The sequence below is a fragment of the Tetrao urogallus genome (assembly GCF_951394365.1).
Source record: "Tetrao urogallus genome assembly, chromosome: 1".
Lineage (NCBI taxonomy): Eukaryota > Metazoa > Chordata > Aves > Galliformes > Phasianidae > Tetrao > Tetrao urogallus.
The window spans coordinates 193,266,064-193,289,270 of record NC_136813.1 but is presented as its reverse complement, the minus strand read 5'-3'; the positions used below and the strand labels follow the sequence as shown (position 1 = coordinate 193,289,270).

The window sequence follows — 23,207 nt, the reverse complement described above, 5'->3', positions numbered from 1 at the left end:
ATTCTCTGCTGGTACACAGCAGGAAAGGGCTGAAGGGGGGAACGGAGCCCGATCCCATCTGCTCTCTGCCCCACCAGGCTGCAAATGGAAGGTGGGCAGAAGGAAAACCTCCCTTTTGCTGTTTGTGAGCGGAGTGCTGGTGGGCGTCATCGTCACGCTGGTGTTTGGGAGAGGTGAGTGCCACCCAGCATCCATTGTGGGTGTAGGACGGGGGACGATGGGGTTTCCCAGCCCTGAGCTGCTTCCCAAGCACAGCCCCCATCCCAGCTCCTGGGGTGCCCACGTGGTGCCCCAAACCGCCTTCTGCTCCACCATCCCAGCCTCTGCCACCGCTGCGAGGCCATCGCCCCATGGCCGTGCATCCCAAGCCCACGCCTGCTGCAGGGGAACCTTCAGAACAAAAATACTATTCACAGAATGAGAACCACAGAATTGACCAGGTTGGAAAGGACCTCAAGAATCACGGAGCTCCAACCCCCAGCACATGCAGGGCTGCCAACCTCCACATTTCATACCGGCCCAGGCTGCCCAGGGCCCCATCCAACCTGGCCTCCAACACCTGCAGGGATGGACGGGGCATTAACAACCTCTTTGGGCAGCCGTTCCAGCACCTCACCACTGTCTCTGTAAAGATCTTCTCCCTGACATCCAACCTCAGTCTTCCCTCCTTCAACTTAAGGCCATTTCCCTTTGTCCTGACATTATCTACCCTTTTAAAGAGTGGAGTCCCCTCCTGTTTATAGGCTTCCTCTAGGTCCTGGAAGGCTGCAGTGAGCTCACCTCATCCCCACCTAGAGGTTTAGGGATGCAGGTGTCAGGGACGTGAGGAATATTAGGATCCCAGCTGCCAGTGAAGACTGGGGCAAAGAACTCATTCAGTACCTCAGCCTTCTCCTCACCCATTGAAGCCAGTTCCCCTTTTACATTTACCAAAGCAGGTACACTTGTTTTGGCCTCTCTCTTCTGGCCACTGTACCTGTAGAATCTTCCTGTTGTTTTTCACCTCCCTCACCAAGTTCAGTTCTGCCTGTGCCTTGGCTTTCCTGATCCCCTGTCTGCAAGTCCCTGTGTTCTTCCCAGGTGACACGCTCTTGTTTCCAGAGCTTGTGTGCACCTTTCTTTGCCCTCAGCTGCCCAGCAGGTCCTTGCTGAGCCATGCCGGATTCCTGCCTCTTCTGCCTGCTCTCTTGTTCAAAGGGACGGAGAGCTCTTGTGCTCTCAGGAAGGCATTGTTGAAGAGCAGCCAGCTCTCCTCAACATCTTTGCCTTTAAGGTCAGCATCTCAGGAGATCTTAGCCAGCAATTCCTTCAACAGCTTAAAATTCACTCTTCCGAAGTTCAGGATCCTGACCCCACTCTTTGCCAGGCCCACATTCCTTGAGATCACCAACTTGACCAGAGTGGTCACTGCAGCCCAGGCTGCCTCCAACCTTAACGCCATGATCTCCTCCGCATCGGTGAGCAGCAGGTTCGGCAAGGCTTCACCTCTGGTCGGTCTGTCCAACAGCTGGACCACAAAGTTGTCATCAATGCATTCCAGGAGCCTCCTGGACATCTTGCAGCTGGCTGTGCGGCTTTTCCGACACATATCAGGATGATTGCCTGTGAGAGCTGGTGGGCATTTAAGCAGCTCTTCTTCCAAGCTCAGGATCGGTGTGTCCCTGTGAGGAAGAAATCGGGAAAGGGTGGCAGGAGAGCTGTGTGGATGAGCAAGGAGCTCGTGCACAAACTCAAAGGAAAGAAGAAAGCCCATGAAATGTGGAAAAAGGGTCTGACTACTTGGGAAGAATACAGGAATGTTGTCAGGGTCTGCAGGGATGCGACAAGGAAGGCTAAAGCCCGCCTGGAATTAAATCTGGCAAAGGGGATAAAGGATAATAAGAAAGGTTTTTTCAAGTACATTAACAGTAAAAGGAAGACTAGGGAGAATGTGGCTCCCCTGCTAAGTGACGGGGGTGTGCTGGTAACGGGGGATGCTGAGAAGGCGGAGATACTGAATGCCTTCTTTGCTTCTGTTTTCAGTGAAAAAGCTCCCACTCGGGAATCTGAGACCCTGGAGGTGAGTGAGAGGATCTGGGGAATGGAAGACCTCCCTTCTGTCAGGGAAGAGGTGGTCCAGGAGCGCCTAGGCAACACCAATGTTCACCAATCCATGGGACCTGATGGGATTCATCCACGGGTGCTGAGGGAGCTGGCAGAGGTGGTTGCTGAACCGCTTTCTGTCATCTTTGAGAAGTCTTGGAGGACGGGGGAGGTGCCTGAAGACTGGAAGATAGCCAATGTCACTCCGGTCTTCAAAAGAGGCAAGAAGGAAGACCCAGGCAATTATAGGCCAGTCAGCCTCACCTCTGTCCCTGGAAAGGTGATGGAACAGCTTGTACTGGATGTCATCTCCAGACAACTGGAAGAAGAGGAGGTTATCAGGAGTAGTCAGCACGGGTTCACAAGGGGGAGGTTGTGCTTGACCAACCTGGTAGCCTTCTATGATGTTGTCTCTGGCTGGGTGGATGGGGGGAGAGCAGTGGATGTAGTCTACCTTGATTTCAGCAAGGCTTTTGATACTGTCCCCCACGACATCCTTATAACAAAGCTGAGGAAGTGTGGGATAGATGAGTGGACAGTGAGGTGGGTTGAGAACTGGCTGACTGGCAGAGCGCAGAGGGTCGTTGTTGGTGGTGCAGAGTCCGGTTGGAGGCCTGTAACCAGTGGTGTTCCTCAGGGGTCTGTGCTGGGTCCGGTCTTGTTCAACATCTTCATCAATGACCTTGATGAGGGGATAATGGCCACCCTCAGCAAGTTTGCTGATGATACGAAGTTGGGAGGATTGGCTGACAGCCTGAAGGCTGTGTTGCCATTCAGCAAGACCTGGACAGGCTGGAGAGCTGGGCAGAAAAAAAACCGGATAAGGTTTAACAACAGCAAGTGTAGAGTCTTGCATCTGGGGAGGAATAATTGCATGCACCAGTACAGGTTGGGGGATGAGCTGCTGGAGGGGAGCTCTGCGGAGAGGGACCTGGGTGTCCTGGTGGATGACAGGTTGCCATGAGCCAGCAGTGTGCCCTTGTAGCCAAAAAGGCCAATGGCATCCTGGGGTGCATCAAAAAGAGCGTGGCCAGCAGGTCGAGGGAGGTGATCCTCCCCCTCTACTCTGCCCTGGTGAGGCCTCACCTGGAGCACTGCGTCCAGTTCTGGGCTCCCCAGTACAAAAAAGACAAGGATCTCTTGGAAAGAGTCCAGCGGAGGGCCACGGAGATGGTGGAGGGCCTGGAGCATCTCTGCTATGAGGAAAGGCTGAGTGAACTGGGTCTGTTCAGCCTTGGGAAGAGAAGACTGAGAGGGGACCTGATCCAGGTCTATAAATATCTGAGGTGTGGGGGGCAGAATGGCAAGGCCAGACTGTTTTCTGTGGTGAGTGGAGACAGGACAAGGGGAAACGGCTGGAAACTGCGGCATAGGAAGTTCCGCACAAACATGCGCAAGAACTTCTTTACAGTGAGGGTGACGGAGCACTGGAACAGGCTGCCCAGGGAGGTGGTGGAGTCTCCTTCTCTGGAGATGTTCCAGACCTGCCTGGATGCCGACCTGTGCAACCTGGTGTAGGGAACCTGCTTTGGCAGGGGGTTGGACTCCATGAGCTCTGGAGCTCCCTTCCAACTCCTACAAGTCTGTGATTCTGTGATTCTGTGATTCTTTGATGGTTGAAGTCCCCACCTGGACGAGAGCTGTGAGCACAGTGCCTCCTGCATCTGAAGCAAGAAGCTTCAACAACAATATCTCCCCTTGATCAGGCCGCCTGTAGTGCAGCCCTATCACCAGCTGGCCTTTCTTAGTCCCATCCCTGATTCTAACCCACAGTCTCTAAACCTGTTCCTGACTCAGAAGGAGCTTCTCACAGTCTATCTGCTTTCTGACATAGAAGTCAACTCCCTGTCATGGTTCTATGTTTTTTTCATTTTGGGTTTCAGCATTCCACATCAAAACATCATGCAGTGTACGGGGCATTAAAGTGTCACTGCCCCAATCCCAGGTTCCCATCCCTGTACTTTACAGCAGTCACGGCATCTGGCCCTTCTGAGTGATGGGGGGCGCTCTCTCCCTGCCTTGCAGTGGGTGCTGCAGGCGCTTTCCTGGCCGTTCCAAGCTGTTCAGGTTTGACTCGGTCCTGGGAACTCTCTCTCTCTCTCTCTCTCTCATCTTGTCTGATTTATTCATCTCAATTTCAATTAAATTGTATTATATTGTGTTGTCTTGTTTTCTGGTACCACAGTAAAACAAGTTTTCCTCCATAGATTGTTGCCGCTGCTCTTTTCCTCCCTTCCTTCCTTCCCATTTTGTGGGGCTGGGGGAGGGCAGAGGCCTGTCACCCCTGTCACAGACATGGATTGATCTGGTCAACTCCGTGACAGATTTTTGGTGCATTGGCCAGGAATCGAACCCAGGTCAACTGCATAGAGGGCAGCTATGCTAACCGCTGTACCACCAACTGCCACAGAGTTTACTGCCACGGAACTGGGGCATTAACACTTCAATGCCCTGTACGCTACATGATGTTTTGATGTGGAATACTGAAACCCAAAAACAAAAAAACATAGAACCATGACACTCCCCCAGGCTTCCAACCTCACCTATCCATTCTGAAGAGCCGATACCCCTCAGCGGTGGTATTTCAGTTCTGGGAGCCATCCCACCATGTTTCTGTGATGGCGACTAGAACATAACTTTCCAAGTGCATCACAGTTTAATCCCAGTTTAATCACAATTTAATCACAAGTATTTCAGCTCTTTGCCTCTCCCTCGCCCAACTCTCTCCCTCTCAGTGCTCCAGCATTCTGAGTCGTGCTCACCTCGCCCACCCTTCTCCCACGTCTGCCCCGACGCCTGGCTCGGTTTGCAAGGGAAATGCTTTTATTTCTCGGCCAACGAGAGTGACTGGCACAGCAGCAGGGAGCACTGCCAGCGCCTCGGAGCTTCCCTGGCCACCGTGGACACGGAGGAGCAGAAGGTGAGAGCGGGGCGTGAGCCGCAGTGCCAACACGGGGGTGGGAAACCCACACTTGTGGGGCCGCACCAACGGCTCCCGGTGCCCCCAAGTGGCCCCACGCCAAAGCCACGAGGAGATGCCTTGCAGCGAGGTGGCAGCTGAGACGTGGGCCTGAGGGGGGAAAGTGCTCCAACGGCTGCAGTCACACCTGGGTTTGTTCAAAGGAATTCATGCTGCGGTACCTGGGCCCGGCAAACTGTTGGATTGGGCTGCACAGGGCAGAAGGGGACGAGCGCTGGACGTGGGCCGACGGCAGCGCCTTCAGCAACTGGTCAGTGCGTGCGTCCGTCTGTCTGTCTGGGATGTGTGTCAGGGTCTGTTTGGGATGGGCTGGGATTGGGTTTCCCATTCTGCCCCCTGCTGTGCTCAGGTTCCAGCTGCGAGGCGGAGGCCGATGTGCGTACCTGAATGGGGAAAAGATCAGCTCAGCCCTGTGCCACACTGAGAAGTTGTGGGTGTGCAGCAGAGCCGACAGCTTCGTCCTCTGGAGGAATGGGACAAATCCACAGTGACAGATCCCAGCCCAGCCAGGTCGTGCCAACGCTGCTGGGCACGGCCATGCCATGGCTGTGTGCTGGAATCTGCCTCTTTCCAGCACTGCTGCAGCTGTTCCTGCATGGAACCATGCAGATGTTCCTCTTTTCTTCTCAGGAGAATGATGAATGTTGGAGCAGCCGGGATGGGTTGGTGTTGGGGACCTAAAAGCTGTACAATTTTCCTAGGATGGGACAAAGTTTTAAGGTATCTGGTATTTGTGGCTGTAGGTGCAAGCATCTCTCGTAGAGGGTGTGCTGACCCTGATAGTTTAGATTAGTGCTATTATTTTGTAGTATGTTAACAGTCTGACACCTACCAAAATACTGGGTCTGCTGCAGGAGCAACAACTTCCTCTGTAAGAATGGGACATATCCAGAATGACGGATCCCATTCGCCTTATCTCTCAGGTAACATGTTTAATTGCACCGTGCCATAAAGGAAGGGTCCTTTGTGGGTCCTTACAGGTCACAGCGCCATGGGACGGGTGGGTGGGCAGGGTGAGGATCGCTGTCCCCGACCCCTGGAGCTGCCAGGACCTGGAGCAGCGCAGCCAGCAGTGTGAGCAGAGCACAGAGCAGCGCTGCGTCCCGCGGGGCTCAGCCAGCATTTCTTATTTAACTCAGACATAGAATACACAACATTTCTTATTTGATTTATACAAATAATATATAACCATTTCTTATTTGATTTATACTAATCATATACAACCATTTCTTATTTAATTTATACAAATAATATATAACCATTTCCTATATAACTTCGTGCTATTTCAATATCTTTATATAACACAATATTATATACAATAGAGAAGAGTATAATATTACTACTACTAATAATAATTGCCCCAAGTCTTTATTCATTGCCATTGTTATCGTTATATTCCCCATTTTTACTTGTCTGTTATGAATCCCATTTATTAATGATCCTTGCCTCAATTCCCCCAGTTTGTATTTGAATGGGATGAGGTTTAACAAGGCCAAGTGTCAGGTTCTGCACTTTGGCCACAACAACCCCATGCAGCGTTACAGGCTTGGGGATGAGTGGTTGGATGATTGTGAAGAGCAAAGGGACCCGGGGGTGTTGGTTGATGCTCGGCTGAACATGAGCCCACAGTGTGCTCAGGTGGCCAAGAGGGCCAACAGCATCCTGGCCTGCATCAGAAATAGTGTGGCCAGCAGGAGCAGGGAGGTGAGCATCCCCCTGTACTCAGCACTGGTGAGGCTGCAGCTGAAGTGCTGTGTTCAGTTTTGGGCCCCTCACTACAAGAAAGATGTTGAGGCCCTGGAACGTGTGCAGAGAAGGGCAACGAAATGGTGAGGGGTCTGGAGCACAAACCTTATGAAGAGCGGCTGAGGGAGCTGGGATTGTTCAGTCTGGAGAAGAGGAGCTCAGGGGAGACCGCATTGCACTGTACAACTTCCTGAAGGGAGGTTGTGGTGCAAAAGGCTCTGGCCTCTTCTCCCGGGCAAATAGTAGGACCCGAGGAAATGGCAAGAAGTTATACCAGAGGAGGTTTAGCTTGGATATTAGGAGAAACTTTTTCTCTCAAAGGGTGGTCAGGCACTGCAATGGCTGCCCAGGGAGGTGGTGGAGTCGCCGTCCCTGGTGGTGTTCAAGAGGCGCCTGGATGAGGAGCTACGAGAGATGGTTTAGTAGCTTGTGGCACTGATAGGAATGGCAGGGTGGTTGGACTGGATGATCTTGCAGGTCGTTTCCAACCTTGAGATTCTGTGATTCTGTATCACTGCATTAATACCGTTGTTAATTACACTGTTATCATCAATACACTTTGTAGTTATTATTTTTCCTCCATTTCCCTGATTGGCACCATTTCATGTTTTTGGCATTATTAATAGTATGGTGATGATTACTGCTCCAAACCCCCATGATTTCCGTTATTCTCACCATAATTCTTCATTGTTACTGTCAACAGTGTCACTGTTACTAGTAATAATAACAGTATTATTGCCCAAATACTCATTGTTATCGCTACACTTCATTTGTTGTTATTACTGCTGTTGTTATTAGTGCCCAGTTCCCCATTTCATCACTCTTTCTCACTCCTGTCCCATCATTAGGAATATTAACGTTATTACCAGAATTGGTGCCTCAATTCCCCATTATCACCATTTGTGGATTTCCTATTTCTGATTATTACCCCATTATTAACAGCTGTGAGATTTCTCCCATTTCCACCTCAATTTTATCACCACGTTTAACACTGCGATTCTTCACGCTAATACCGTTCATTTTGTCATGGCTTTATGTTTTTTGGGTTTTGTGTTTCAGCATTCCACATCAAAACATCTATCATATATAACATTCCACATCACAAAGTGTTCGGGGAATTAAAGTGTCAATGCCCCAATCCCAGGTTCCCATCCCTGTACATTCCAGCAGTCACGGCATCTGGCCCTTCTGAGTGATGGGGGGCGCTCTCTCCCTGCCTTGCAGTGGGTGCTGCAGGCGCTTTCCTGGCCGTTCCAAGCTGTTCAGGTTTGACTCGGTCCTGGGAACTCTCTCTCTCTCTCTCATCTCGTCTGATTTATTCATCTCAATTTCAATTAAATTGTATTATATTGTGTTGTCTTGTTTTCTGGTACCACAGTAAAATAAGTTTTCCTCCATAGATTGTTGCCGCTGTTCTTTTCCTCCCTTCCTTCCTTCCCATTTTGTGGGGCTGGGGGAGGGGGGAAGGGCAGGGGCCTACTGCCCCCCTGTCACGGGCATGGATTGATCTGGTCAACTCCGTGACAGATTTATTCCTTATGATCTTTATTATTAAGTGCCCCTGTGCCCCAAAACTGCCATTTTATCATTACTTTTCATATTTCTGATCATAAACTGAAGATTAATATTTCTCTTAAGGTTATCGCCCCAATTTCCCCCCATTTTTGTGACTGCACGTAGCAGTGACTCTTTACACCATTACTAATAATACACTTCTGATTGTTTCTATATGCGGTGCCCCACCCCCATTACTATCTATTTCTGATGATTATCCCATTGCTAATGCTATTTGATACCATTACTGCCCCAGTCCCACAGCGTGGCATTACAAACACAGTCACTGCTGATCATCATGGCCAGATGATACACGACCATCATTAAGGCCTCCAAACCCCCATTATTGCCCCCATTTTTGGGAGTCTCAATGTAGGGGTCCCCTTTTGGGGTCTCCATTGAGGTCCCCGTTCAGAGATCCCATTTGGAGGACTCTATTTTAGGGGTCCCATCTATGGATTCCATTCAGGGTCCCCCATTGCGAGGGACCCATTGTCACACAATCACAGAGCTGTAGGGGTCGGAAGGGACCTCCGGAGGCCAGCCTGCTCCTGTGCCTTTAAGGCTTCCACCTTGAGGAGCATCCAGGCTTCCTGGGCCCCTTTACCCTTGAGAAGCCACTCCCAAGGGACCCGCGCTACAAGCGCCCTGAACAGATCAAAGTCCGCCCTCTGGAAGTTCAGGAAGGCAGTTTTGCTGGTCACTCTTTTGACGTCCCCAAGAATGGAGAACTCTACAATTTCGCTCTGCCCACAATGGTCCCCAGCCTTCACTTCTCCCACCAGTTCTTCTCTGTTAGCGAAGACCAGGTCCAGCAGCCGCCCCTGGAAGGCTCTCCTACCAGCTGCGTAAGGAAGCAACCTTCCACACAGCCTAGAAACCTCCTGGACTGCTTCCTCTGCTCTATATTATATTTCCAACATTTATCAGGGAAGTTGAAGTCGCCCATCAGAACAAGTGCTGGTGATCCCATGACTTCCACGAGCTGCTCCCAGAATGCGTCCAACTCTTCGTCCTGATGAGGCGGTCTGTAACAGACCCCCACCAAGATGCCGCCCCCACAGGCCTTCCCTGATCCTTACCCATGGACACTGCACTCCATCATTCCCAACCCCAAGCTCTTCTACCTCAAAACAGTCTTTAATATAAAGGGCCACACCACCACCCTTCTTTCCTCGTCTATCCCTTCTGAAGAGCTTGTAGCCATCTATCTCAGCACTCCAGTCACGGCAGTGGTCCCACCATGTTTCGGAAAGAGCAACAAGGTCATAATTAGCCTGACTCACAATCGCTTCCAACTCCTCCTGCTTGTTGCTCACGCTGTGTGCGTTGGTATAGACACATTCCAGACAAGTCATCTGCCTCACCCCCAGCTCAAGCGTCGTTCCCCTAGGCTCATCTCTTGAGAGGCCTGTTCTGTCCCCTTCCCCCTTCATAGCTAGTTTAAAGCTCTTTCAATAAGCCCCGCTAGTTCCTGCGCTAGTGTTCGCTGCCCCCTTCGAGATAGGTGGGTTCCACAGACAGACCACAGGCCAGGGGCCGAGTAAACTGCCCCATGATCAAAGAACCCAAAGATTCTGCCTCGACACCAGCCTCCGAGCCAATTATTCATTGCTTGTGCCTTTCTATCCCGCTCAGAGTCCCTCATTGGCCCTGAAGCAAGTACAGAGCAGAAGATCACTTGAGCTCCCGCTCCGTGGACTAAATGCCCAAAACCCCTGAAATCTTTTTTCATCGTGCGTAGGCTTGTCTGAGCGATTTCATCACTGCCCACCTGATCTACGAGTAGCGGAAAGTAGTCAGATGACCTAACCAGCTTTGGGACTTACCCGGTTGTGTCCCTGACCTGAGCCCCAAAAAGGCAGCACGCTTCCTGACAGCCCGGGTCAGGTCTGCATATGGGGCCCTCTGTTCCTCTGAGAAGGGAGTAACCCACCAAAGGGAAAATGGGGCAGAAGGCGGTTTGGGGCACCACGTGGGCGCCCCAGGAGCTGGGATGGGGGCTGTGCTTGGGGAGCAGCTCAGGGCGCTGGGAAACCCCATCGTCCCCCGTCCTACACCCACCATAGAGGTTCCATCCCCGTGGGATGTGGGTGGCACTCACCTATCACAGCCAGCAGCACCAAAACAAGGATCCATGGCACTGCACACACAGCCATGCAGAGCACACGGCGCCTTTTCTTCCACAGCTCATTGCATTTGGAGCCTGGTCAGACAGAGAGCAGTTCATGCAGCCACTGAATCACCACAATTAGAAATGACCTCGTAGAATCATGTCATAGAATCACAGAACAGTTTGGGTTGGAAGGCATCTCAAGGGTCAGGAAGCTCCATCCCCCCACCACACACAGGGCCACCAATCTTCACATTTCATAGCAGCCCAGGCTGCCCAGGGCCCCATCCAGTCTGGCCTCGAACACTTTCAGGGATGGACGGGGCATCACAGCCTCTCTGGGCAGCTGTTCCAGATCCTCACCACTCTCACGGTAAAGAACTTCTTCTTCGCAAAGATCATCCAGACCAAAAGTCCACAAACCACCATCATTTTCCCACTACACCGTGTCCCTTTGTATCACATCCCCACATTCCTGGAACACTCTCAGGGATGGGGGCTCCCCGCTGCCCTGGACAGCTGTGCAGTGCTGACCGCTCTTTGCAGCATCAGGTTGCACCCAATTCCAACCCGACCCTCCCCGTTGCACCCTGAGCCCATCCCCTCCCGTCGCATCCCCGTTCCCTGCAGATGGAGACCAACCTCTCCTTCACTCCAGCCTCCTTTCACGAGGGGCACAGAGCGCTGAGCTCTCCCTGGGCCACTTCTGTCCCACGCCGCCCCGTCCCCCTGCCCCCAGCCGCTCCCCACAGCGCTGTGCTGCAGACCCCCACGGCTCCGCTCCCCTCTCTGAGCTGCAGGGCCTCAGTTCTCCCTGGCAGCGAGGGGCCAACGCTGAGCGCAGCGCTGAGCTGCGGCCCCAGCAGCGCCATGGACAGGATGCAGAGGACGGGCACCTCCTGCTCTGCTGCCCGCACCGCTGCCGCTACGAGCCGGCACAGAACGGAGCGCTGCAGGTGACTCACGGGCTCGGCGGGACGGAACTCCATCCCCCATCCACTCCGCCCCCCGCAGCTCCGCACAAGGTAGAAAAGAGCTCTGTGCCGTCCCTCCCCGCAGCGCCCATCCTCTCACTCCGGGCTGCTGCCTTTCCAACGCTCTCGCTGCCATCCCAGCCCCGTCCTCGCGCTGTCCCCGCGCTGCCCGCCCCTTCTCCCGCACTCGGACTCTCCTTCTCTCCCGCACTCTCAGCGCAGCTCCCCGCTCACTCCCGCCGCTCTCTCCCCTCCCGTGGGCTCGGGCTCTTTTCCCCGCTCGGCCCTTTCCCGCTGCCTCCCGGCATTACCCCGCTGAGGCTGCTGTTCTCCGTCTCCCGGCTGGATCGTCACCTCTCGGTGCGGGGAAGCGCTCAGCCGCTCTCTTTCATCCATTGCAGCGCGGAGGTGCGGGGCTGCGCCCGGCGTGTGCGGGCAGAGGGGCAGAGAAGGGTCGGGCTGAGGGCACAGCGGTGCCGGCGGAGCGCTCTTCTGAGCGAAGCCCTCGCGGGGATCGATGGCAATGAGGGATGCCGGCAGAGAGGTGAGGTGAACCGAACCCAAAGCTGCGGCTCCACCCACCGTTCATTCCCATCTGCTCAGCGCAACAACTCCAAATACTCGCCTGAGCACGCAGCAGGTGATACTTATCTCCGGGGGCACAGGTGTGCGTTGTGCAGAGCAGGGCGAATTGATGCAGCTGATCAGCGTCTATAAATACCTGATACATGCAGGAAGCAATGGGACGTGGCCAACTGTTTCAGCAGTGCTTAGGAATAGGACAAGACGATATGGCCATAAACACAACACTGAAAGTTTCACACAAATATCACAGAATCACAGAATTGTAGGGGTTGGAAAGGACCTCTAGAGATCATCAAGACCAACCTGCTGCTAAAGCGGGTTCCCTACAGCAGGTCACACAGGGAGGCATCCAGGCAAGACGTGAACATCTGCACAGAAGGAGAACCCACCACCACCTGGCAGCCTGTTCCAGCGCTCCATCGAATCACCTACAGAAGTCCTTGCGCACATTGGTGCAGAACTTCCTGTGCTGCAGCTGATGGCCGTTTCCCCTTGTCCTGTCTCCACTCACCACTGAAAAGAGTCCGGCCTCGCCACCATGGCCCCCACACCTCAGATATTTACTAATCTGAATTAGATTCCCTCTCACTCTTCTTTTCTTGAGGCTGAACAGACCCAGTTCACTCAGCCTTTCTCCATAGCAGAGATGCTCCAGGCCCCTCTCCATCTTGGTGGCCCTCTGCTGGACTCTTTCCAAGAGCTCCCTGTCTGTTTTGTGCTGGGGAGCCCAGAACTGGACGCAGTGCTCCAGGTGAGGCCTCACCAAGGCAGAGCAGAGGGGGAGGATCACCTCCCTCGACCTGCTGGCCACGCTCTTTGCAATGCACCCCAGGATGCCACTGGCCCTCTTGGCCACAAGGGCACACTGCTGGCTCATGGCCGACCTGTCGTCCACCAGGACACCCAGATCCCTCTCCGCAGAGCTCCTCTCCAGCAGTTCATCCCCCAGACCTGTATTGGTGCATGCAATTATTCCTCCCCAGATGCAAGACTCTACACTTGCTGTTGTTAAACCTCATCCAGTTTCTTACTGCCCAGCTCTCCAGCCTGTCCAGGTCTCACTGAATGGCAGCACAGCTTTATGCATAGCAACGTCTCACAGTGAGGGTGAAGAAACACTGCGAGGAGTTGCCTCCGCCGATGGGGAGAACGGGGGAAGGGCTCCCAGCGCCGGGCACAGCGGGGACACAGGCGGGGGGGGCACCGCACCGCGCGTGTTAGTGTGAACACTTGTCCTGTTCCTAAGCGACGGCCGCACAGCGCCCCTTATGGGCGGACCGCCGACGGCAGCACAGCACCGCCTTTGGGCGGACCTCCCACGGGCTCCCCTGACGGACGATCGATAAAACTGGGCGGTTGCGGTCCCGCAGCAGCAGCGCTGTGTCCCGGACGGCGCACGGCAGCAGGTATGGGGGGGCGAGAAGAGGGGGATGGGGACGGGGCAGGGATAAGGGGAGGGGGAAAGGAAAGGGGAGGCGGGAGGGGAGGGAAAGAGAAAAAGGAACGGAGACGGGGAGGGCAGCGCCTTTAGGGCCGTTTGTTGCATTCTGTGGGCCACAGAAGCAAGGAAGGTTTGGAATCTTTTCTCCTGGTTGTGCGGCGTTTTTCTGTCATTTCGGCACCGCTGTACGGACGGAGCCTTATAAGAGCGCTTCTGGGGGCTGCGCCCGTTCCGGGACCGTTTGGGGCCATTTCGGGCCGTTTCGGTGCCTTTTCGGACCGCTGTGCGGTGCGCTGCGGTCGGTCGGTGCCGCTCGCGCCCGTTGCGGGGCGGTTCGGCGGAAGGTGGGCGCTGCACCGCACGGCGTTAACAAGAGCAGCGCTCAGCACCGCCCGGCGCTGCCGAGATTTAAAGAGCGGCGCGAATGGCGCTGCCGTGTCACGTGACAAGGGATTGCTTTTCTGTTGGGAATGAAAGCAATGTGCCACTTCAGTTCGTCTCAAGCTGTTTTGGGGCCATTTGTGTCGCTCATTGATTTTTTTGGGTCAATTGTGGGGCCCTGTGGATCCGTTGTGGTTTTGGGAGACATTGCAGGGCCGTTTGTGTCCGTTTGGAACCATTTTGCATTAGTTTGGGTGACTTTGAGGCAGTTTTGGTCTATTAGGTGTGATGTGGGGGCATTGTGGGGTTGTTTTTGTCTGCTTTGAGTAATTTGGTGCCATTTCTGTGCATTTTGGGCTGACTGTGTCTTTTTGGGTCCATTTGTGGCTCATTTGGTGCAGTGGAGATCCGTTTAAGTCTTTCAGCTTTGCATGCTGATAAGGCATTACTTTGCTTTTAATACATCTAATACTTAAAGTCACAGTCAGCATCTCCTTTTCCCCTTCCGCCTGCTCTCCCCACTCCCAGAACAGGACGGGCAAATCTCAGCTCCACCATCCAACACAGCTCCAGTTCCACACGATGGCAGCAGGAGAACAACAACCAAATGCCCCACAGCACGAAGCAGAGCAGTTCTGCCCAGGAGATGAAAACCAAAGATCCAAATGGGGTAAGAGAAGAGAATCTGTGATTCTCTGCTGGTACACAGCAGGAAAGGGCTGCATGGGGGAACAGAGCCCGATCCCATCTGCTCTCTGCCCCACCAGGCTGCAAATGGAAGGTGGGCAGAAGGAAAACCTCCCTTTTGCTCTTTGTGAGCGGAGTGCTGGTGGGCGTCATCGTCACGCTGGTGTTTGGGAGAGGTGAGTGCCACCCAGCATCCATTGTGGGTGTAGGACGGGGGACGATGGGGTTTCCCAGCCCTGAGCTGCTCCCCAAGCACAGCCCCCATCCCAGCTCCTGGGGCGCCCACGTGGTGCCCCAAACCGCCTTCTGCTCCACCTTCCCAGCCTCTGCCACCGCTGCGAGGCCATCGCCCCATGGCCGTGCATCCCAAGCCCACGCCTGCTGCAGGGGAACCTTCTTTGCCTCTCACTCGCCCAACTCTCTCCCTCTCAGTGCTCCAGCATTCTGAGTCGTGCTCACCTCGCCCACCCTTCTCCCACGTCTGCCCCGACGCCTGGCTCGGTTTGCAAGGGAAATGCTTTTATTTCTCGGCCAACGAGAGTGACTGGCACAGCAGCAGGGAGCACTGCCAGCGCCTCGGAGCTTCCCTGGCCACCGTGGACATGGAGGAGGAGATGGTGAGAGCGGGGCGTGAGCCGCAGTGCCAACACGGGGGTGGGAAACCCACACTTGTGGGGCCGCACCAACGGCTCCCGGTGCCCCCAAGTGGCCCCACGCCAAAGCCACGAGGAGATGCCTTGCAGCGAGGTGGCAGCTGAGACGTGGGCCTGAGGGGGGAAAGTGCTCCAACGGCTGCAGTCACACCTGGGTTTGTTCAAAGGAATTCATGCTGCGGTACCTGGGCCCGGCAAACTGTTGGATTGGGCTGCACAGGGCAGAAGGGGACGAGCGCTGGACGTGGGCCGACGGCAGCGCCTTCAGCAACTGGTCAGTGCGTGCGTCCGTCTGTCTGTCTGGGATGTGTGTCAGGGTCTGCTTGGGATGGGCTGGGATTGGGTTTCCCATTCTGCTCCCTGCTGTGCTCAGGTTCCAGCTGCGAGGCGGAGGCCGATGTGTGTACCTGAATGGGGACAGGATCAGCTCAGCCCTGTGCACCACTGAGAAGTTGTGGGTGTGCAGCAGAGCCGACAGCTTCGTCCTCTGGAGGAATGGGACAAATCCACAGTGACAGATCCCAGCCCAGCCAGCTCGTGCCAATGCTGCTGGGCACGGCCATGCCATGGCTGTGTGCTGGAATCTGCCTCTTACCAGCACTGCTGCAGCTGTTCCTGTATGGAACCATGCAGATGTTCCTCTTTTCTTCTCAGGAGAATGATGAATGTTGGAGCAGCCGGGATGGGTTGGTGTTGGGGACCTAAAAGCTGTACAATTTTCCTAGGATGGGACAAAGTTTTAAGGGATCTGATATTTGTGGCTGTAGGTGCAAGCATCTCTCGTAGAGGGTGTGCTGACCCTGATAGTTTAGATTAGTGCTATTATTTTGTAGTATGTTAACAGTCTGCCACCTACCAAAATACTGGGTCTGCTGCAGGAGCAACAACTTCCTCTGTAAGAATGGGACATATCCAGAATGACGGATCCCATTCGCCTTATCTCTCAGGGAACATGTTTAATTGCACCGTGCCATAAAGGAAGGGTGGTCCTTTGTGGGTCCTTACAGGTCACAGCGCCATGGGACGGGTGGGTGGGCAGGGTGAGGATCGCTGTCCCCGACTCCTGGAGCTGCCAGGACCTGGAGCAGCGCAGCCAGCAGTGTGAGCAGAGCACAGAGCAGCGCTGCGTCCCGCGGGGCTCAGCCAGCATTTCTTATTTAACTCCGACATAGAATACACAACATTTCTTATTTAATTTGTACAAATAATACACAACCATTTCTTATTTAATTTATACTGATAATATATAACCATTTCTTATTTAATTTATACTGATAATATATAACCATTTCCTATATAACTTTGTGCTATTTCAATATCTTTATATAACACAATATTATATACAATAGAGAACAGTATAATATTACTACTACTAATAATAATTGCCCCAAGTCTTTATTCATTGCCATTGTTATCGTTATATTCCCCATTTTTACTTGTCTGTTATGAATCCCATTTATTAATGATCCTTTCCTCAATTCCCCCAATTTGTATTTGAATGGGATGAGGTTTAACAAGGCCAAGTGTCGGGTTCTGCACTTTGGCCACAACAACCCCATGCAGCGTTACAGGCTTGGGGATGAGTGGTTGGATGATTGTGAAGAGGAAAGGGACCTGGGGGTGTTGGTTGATGCTCGGCTGAACAGGAGCCGACAGTGTGCTCAGGTGGCCAAGAGGGCCAACGGCATCCTGGCCTGCATCAGAAATGGTGTGGCCAGCAGGAGCAGGGAGGTGAGCATCCCCCTGTACTCAGCACTGGTGAGGCCGCAGCTCGAGTGCTGTGTTCAGTTTGGGCCCCTCACTACAAGAAAGATGTTGAGGCCCTGGAACGTGTGCAGAGAAGGGCAACGAAATGGTGAGGGGTCTGGAGCACAAACCTTATGAAGAGCGGCTGAGGGAGCTGGGATTGTTCAGTCTGGAGAAGAGGAGGCTCAGGGGAGACCGCATTGCACTGTACAACTTCCTGAAGGGAGGTTGTGGTGCAAAAGGCTCTGGCCTCTTCTCCCGGGCAAATAGTAGGACCCGAGGAAATGGCCAGAAGTTATACCAGAGGAGGTTTAGCTTGGATATTAGGAGAAACTTTTTCTCTCAAAGGGTGGTCAGGCACTGCAATGGCTGCCCAGGGAGGTGGTGGAGTCGCCGTCCCTGGTGGTGTTCAAGAGGCGCCTGGATGAGGAGCTACGAGATGTGGTTTAGTAGCTTGTGGCACTGATAGGAATGGCAGGGTGGTTGGACTGGATGATCTTGCAGGTCGTTTCCAACCATGAGATTCTGTGATTCTGTATCACTGCATTAATACCGTTGTTAATTACACTGTTATCATCAATACACTTTGTAGTTATTATTTTTCCTCCATTTCCCTGATTGGCACCATTTCATGTTTTTGGCATTATTAATAGTATGGTGATGATTACTGCTCCAAACCCCCATGATTTCCGTTATTCTCACCATAATTCTTCATTGTTACTGTCAACAGTGTCACTGTTACTAGTAATAATAACAGTATTATTGCCCAAATACTCATTGTTATCGCTACGCTTCATTTGTTGTTATTACTGCTGTTGTTATTAGTGCCCAGTTCCCCATTTCATCACTCTTTCTCACTCCTGTCCCATCATTAGGAATATTAACATTATTACTAGAATTGGTGCCTCAATTCCCCATTATCACCATTTGTGGATTTCCTATTTCTGATTATTACCCCATTATTAACAGCTGTGAGATTTCTCCCATTTCCACCTCAATTTTATCACCACGTTTAACACTGCGATTCTTCACGCTAATACTGTTCATTTTGTCATGGCTTTATGTTTTTTGGGTTTTGTGTTTCAGCATTCCACATCAAAACATCTATCATATATAACATTCCACATCACAGAGTGTTCGGGGAATTAAAGTGTCAATGCCCCAATTCCAGGTCCTCATCCCTGTGCATGACAGCAGTCATGGATCTGCCCTGCCAGCTGGGGGCGCTCTCTCCCTGCCTTGCAGTGGGTGCTGCAGGCGCTTTCCTGGCTGTTCCAAGCTGTTCAGGTTTGACTCGGTCCTGGGAACTCTCTCTCTCTCTCTCTCATCTCGTCTGATTTATTCATCTCAATTTCAATTAAATTGTATTATATTGTGTTGTCTTGTTTTCTGGTACCACAGTAAAACAAGTTTTCCTCCATAGATTGTTGCCGCTGTTCTTTTCCTCCCTTCCTTCCTTCCCATTTTGTGGGGCTGGGGGAGGGGGGAAGGGCAGGGGCCTACTGCCCCCCTGTCACGGGCATGGATTGATCTGGTCAACTCCGTGACAGATTTATTCCTTATGATCTTTTATGATTAAGTGCCCCTGTGCCCCAAAACTGCCATTTTATCATTACTTTTCATATTTCTGATCATAAACTGAAGATTAATATTTCTCTTAAGGTTATCGCCCCAATTTCCCCCCATTTTTGTGACTGCACGTAGCAGTGACTCTTTACACCATTACTAATAATACACTTCTGATTGTTTCTATATGCGGTGCCCCACCCCCATTACTATCTATTTCTGATGATTATCCCATTGCTAATGCTATTTGATACCATTACTGCCCCAGTCCCACAGCGTGGCATTACAAACACAGTCACTGCTGATCATCATGGCCAGATGATACACGACCATCATTAAGGCCTCCAAACCCCCATTATTGCCCCCATTTTTGGGAGTCTCAATGTAGGGGTCCCCTTTTGGGGTCTCCATTGAGGTCCCCGTTCAGAGATCCCATTTGGAGGACTCTATTTTAGGGGTCCCATCTATGGATTCCATTCAGGGTCCCCCATTGCGAGGGACCCATTGTCACACAATCACAGAGCTGTAGGGGTCGGAAGGGACCTCCGGAGGCCAGCCTGCTCCTGTGCCTTTAAGGCTTCCACCTTGAGGAGCATCCAGGCTTCCTGGGCCCCTTTACCCTTGAGAAGCCACTCCCAAGGGACCCGCGCTACAAGCGCCCTGAACAGATCAAAGTCCGCCCTCTGGAAGTTCAGGAAGGCAGTTTTGCTGGTCACTCTTTTGATGTCCCCAAGAATGGAGAACTCTACAATTTCGCTCTGCCCACAATGGTCCCCAGCCTTCACTTCTCCCACCAGTTCTTCTCTGTTAGCGAAGACCAGGTCCAGCAGCCGCCCCTGGAAGGCTCTCCTACCAGCTGCGTAAGGAAGCAACCTTCCACACAGCCTAGAAACCTCCTGGACTGCTTCCTCTGCGCTATATTATACTTCCAACATTTATCAGGGAAGTTGAAGTCGCCCATCAGAACAAGTGCTGGTGATCCCATGACTTCCACGAGCTGCTCCTAGAATGCGTCCAACTCTTCGTCCTGATGAGGCGGTCTGTAACAGACCCCCACCAAGATGCCGCCCCCACAGGCCTTCCCTGATCCTTACCCATGGACACTGCACTCCATCATTCCCAACCCCAAGCTCTTCTACCTCAAAACAGTCTTTAATATAAAGGGCCACACCACCACCCTTCTTTCCTCGTCTATCCCTTCTGAAGAGCTTGTAGCCATCTATCTCAGCACTCCAGTCACGGCAGTGGTCCCACCATGTTTCGGAAAGAGCAACAAGGTCATAATTAGCCTGACTCACAATCGCTTCCAACTCCTCCTGGTTGTTGCTCACGCTGTGTGCGTTGGTATAGACACATTCCAGACAAGTCATCTGCCTCACCCCCAGCTCAAGCGTCGTTCCCCTAGGCTCTGCATATGGGGCTCTCTGTTCCTCTGAGAAGGGAGTAACCCACCAAAGGGAAAATGGGGCAGAAGGCGGTTTGGGGCATCACGTGGGCACCCCAGGAGGTGGGATGGGGGCTGTGCTTGGGGTGCAGCTCAGGGCGCTTGGAAACCCCATCGTCCCCCGTCCTACACCCACCATAGAGGTTCCATCCCCGTGGGATGCGGGTGGCACTCACCTATCACAGCCAGCAGCACCAAAACAAGGATCCATGGCACTGCACACACAGCCATGCAGAGCACACGGCGCCTTTTCTTCCACAGCTCACTGCATTTGGAGCCTGGTCAGACAGAGAGCAGTTCATGCAGCCACTGAATCACCACAATTAGAAATGACCTCGTAGAATCATGTCATAGAATCACAGAACAGTTTGGGTTGGAAGGCATCTCAAGGGTCAGGAAGCTCCAACCCCCCACCACACGCAGGGCCACCAATCTTCACATTTCATAGCAGCCCAGGCTGCCCAGGGCCCCATCCAGTCTGGCCTCGAACACTTTCAGGGATGGACGGGGCATCACAGCCTCTCTGGGCAGCTGTTCCAGATCCTCACCACTCTCACGGTAAAGAACTTCTTCTTCGCAAAGATCATCCAGACCAAAAGTCCACAAACCACCATCATTTTCCCACTACACCGTGTCCCTTTGTATCACATCCCCACATTCTTGGAACACTCTCAGGGATGGGGGCTCCCCGCTGCCCTGGGCAGCTGTGCAGTGCTGACCGCTCTTTGCAGCACAGGTTGCACCCAATTCCAACCCGACCCTCCCCGTTGCACCCTGAGCCCATCCCCTCCCGTCGCATCCCCGTTCCCTGCAGATGGAGACCAACCCCTCCTTCACTCCAGCCTCCTTTCACGAGGGGCACAGAGCGCTGAGCTCTCCCTGGGCCACTTCTGTCCCACGCCGCCCCGTCCCCCTCCCCCCAGCCGCTCCCCACAGCGCTGTGCTGCAGACCCCCACGGCTCCGCTCCCCTCTCTGAGCTGCAGGGCCTCAGTGTCTCCCTGGCAGCGAGGGGCCAACGCTGAGCGCAGCGCTGAGCTGCGGCCCCAGCAGCGCCATGGACAGGATGCAGAGGACGGGCACCTCCTGCTCTGCTGCCCGCACCGCTGCCGCTACGAGCCGGCACAGAACGGAGCGCTGCAGGTGACTCACGGGCTCGGCGGGACGGAACTCCATCCCCCATCCACTCCGCCCCCCGCAGCTCCGCACAAGGTAGAAAAGAGCTCTTTGCCGTCCCTCCCTGCAGCGCCCATCCTCTCACTCCGGGCTGCTGCCTTTCCAACGCTCTCGCTGCCATCCCAGCCCCGTCCTCGCGCTGTCCCCGCGCTGCCCGCCCCTTCTCCCGCACTCGGACTCTCCTTCTCTCCCGCACTCTCAGCGCAGCTCCCCGCTCACTCCCGCCGCTCTCTCCCCTCCCGTGGGCTCGGGCTCTTTTCCCCGCTCGGCCCTTTCCCGCTGCCTCCCGGCATTACCCCGCTGAGGCTGCTGTTCTCCGTCTCCCGGCTGGATCGTCACCTCTCGGTGCGGGGAAGCGCTCAGCCGCTCTCTTTCATCCATAGCAGCGCGGAGGTGCGGGGCTGCGCCCGGCGTGTGCGGGCAGAGGGGCAGAGAAGGGTCGGGCTGAGGGCACAGCGGTGCCGGCGGAGCGCTCTTCTGAGCGAAGCCCTCGCGGGGATCGATGGCAATGAGGGATGCCGGCAGAGAGGTGAGGTGAACCGAACCCAAAGCTGCGGCTCCACCCACCGTTCATTCCCATCTGCTCAGCGCAACAACTCCAAATACTCACCTGAGCACGCAGCAGGTGATACTTATCTCCGGGGGCACAGGTGTGCGTTGTGCAGAGCAGGGCGAATTGATGCAGCTGATCAGCGTCTATAAATACCTGATACATGCAGGAAGCAATGGGACGTGGCCAACTGTTTCAGCAGTGCTTAGGAATAGGACAAGACGATATGGCCATAAACACAACACTGAAAGTTTCACACAAATATCACAGAATCACAGAATTGTAGGGGTTGGAAAGGACCTCTAGAGATCATCGAGACCAACCTGCTGCTAAAGCGGGTTCCCTACAGCAGGTCACACAGGGAGGCATCCAGGCAAGACGTGAACATCTGCACAGAAGGAGAACCCACCACCACCTGGCAGCCTGTTCCAGCGCTCCATCGAATCACCTACAGAAGTCCTTGCGCACATTGGTGCAGAACTTCCTGTGCTGCAGCTGATGGCCGTTTCCCCTTGTCCTGTCTCCACTCACCACTGAAAAGAGTCCGGCCTCGCCACCATGGCCCCCACACCTCAGATATTTACTAATCTGAATTAGATTCCCTCTCACTCTTCTTTTCTTGAGGCTGAACAGACCCAGTTCACTCAGCCTTTCTCCATAGCAGAGATGCTCCAGGCCCCTCTCCATCTTGGTGGCCCTCTGCTGGACTCTTTCCAAGAGCTCCCTGTCTGTTTTGTGCTGGGGAGCCCAGAACTGGACGCAGTGCTCCAGGTGAGGCCTCACCAAGGCAGAGCAGAGGGGGAGGATCACCTCCCTCGACCTGCTGGCCACGCTCTTTGCAATGCACCCCAGGATGCCACTGGCCCTCTTGGCCACAAGGGCACACTGCTGGCTCATGGCCGACCTGTCGTCCACCAGGACACCCAGATCCCTCTCCGCAGAGCTCCTCTCCAGCAGTTCATCCCCCAGACCTGTATTGGTGCATGCAATTATTCCTCCCCAGATGCAAGACTCTACACTTGCTGTTGTTAAACCTCATCCAGTTTCTTACTGCCCAGCTCTCCAGCCTGTCCAGGTCTCACTGAATGGCAGCACAGCTTTATGCATAGCAACGTCTCACAGTGAGGGTGAAGAAACACTGCGAGGAGTTGCCTCCGCCGATGGGGAGAACGGGGGAAGGGCTCCCAGCGCCGGGCACAGCGGGGACACAGGCGGGGGGGGCACCGCACCGCGCGTGTTAGTGTGAACACTTGTCCTGTTCCTAAGCGACGGCCGCACAGCGCCCCTTATGGGCGGACCGCCGACGGCAGCACAGCACCGCCTTTGGGCGGACCTCCCACGGGCTCCCCTGACGGACGATCGATAAAACTGGGCGGTTGCGGTCCCGCAGCAGCAGCGCTGTGTCCCGGACGGCGCACGGCAGCAGGTATGGGGGGGCGAGAAGAGGGGGATGGGGACGGGGCAGGGATAAGGAGAGGGGGAAAGGAAAGGGGAGGCGGGAGGGGAGGGAAAGAGAAAAAGGAACGGAGAC

General features: G+C 53.9%; 1 protein-coding gene across 1 annotated transcript in view; it reads right to left on the bottom strand.

The window, feature by feature from the left end:
• Positions 1-22,116, bottom strand: part of LOC306945229 (uncharacterized protein) — a gene marked incomplete at both ends in the record, with an annotated part of 38,688 nt that extends 16,572 nt beyond the window's left edge. The window contains 4 exon segments of the mRNA XM_079533937.1: positions 20,129-20,234; positions 20,238-20,261; positions 21,346-21,677; positions 22,092-22,116. Of these exon segments, the coding sequence (XP_079390063.1) occupies positions 20,129-20,234; positions 20,238-20,261; positions 21,346-21,677; positions 22,092-22,116 (487 nt within the window).
• Positions 22,117-23,207: the final 1,091 nt, after the last annotated feature.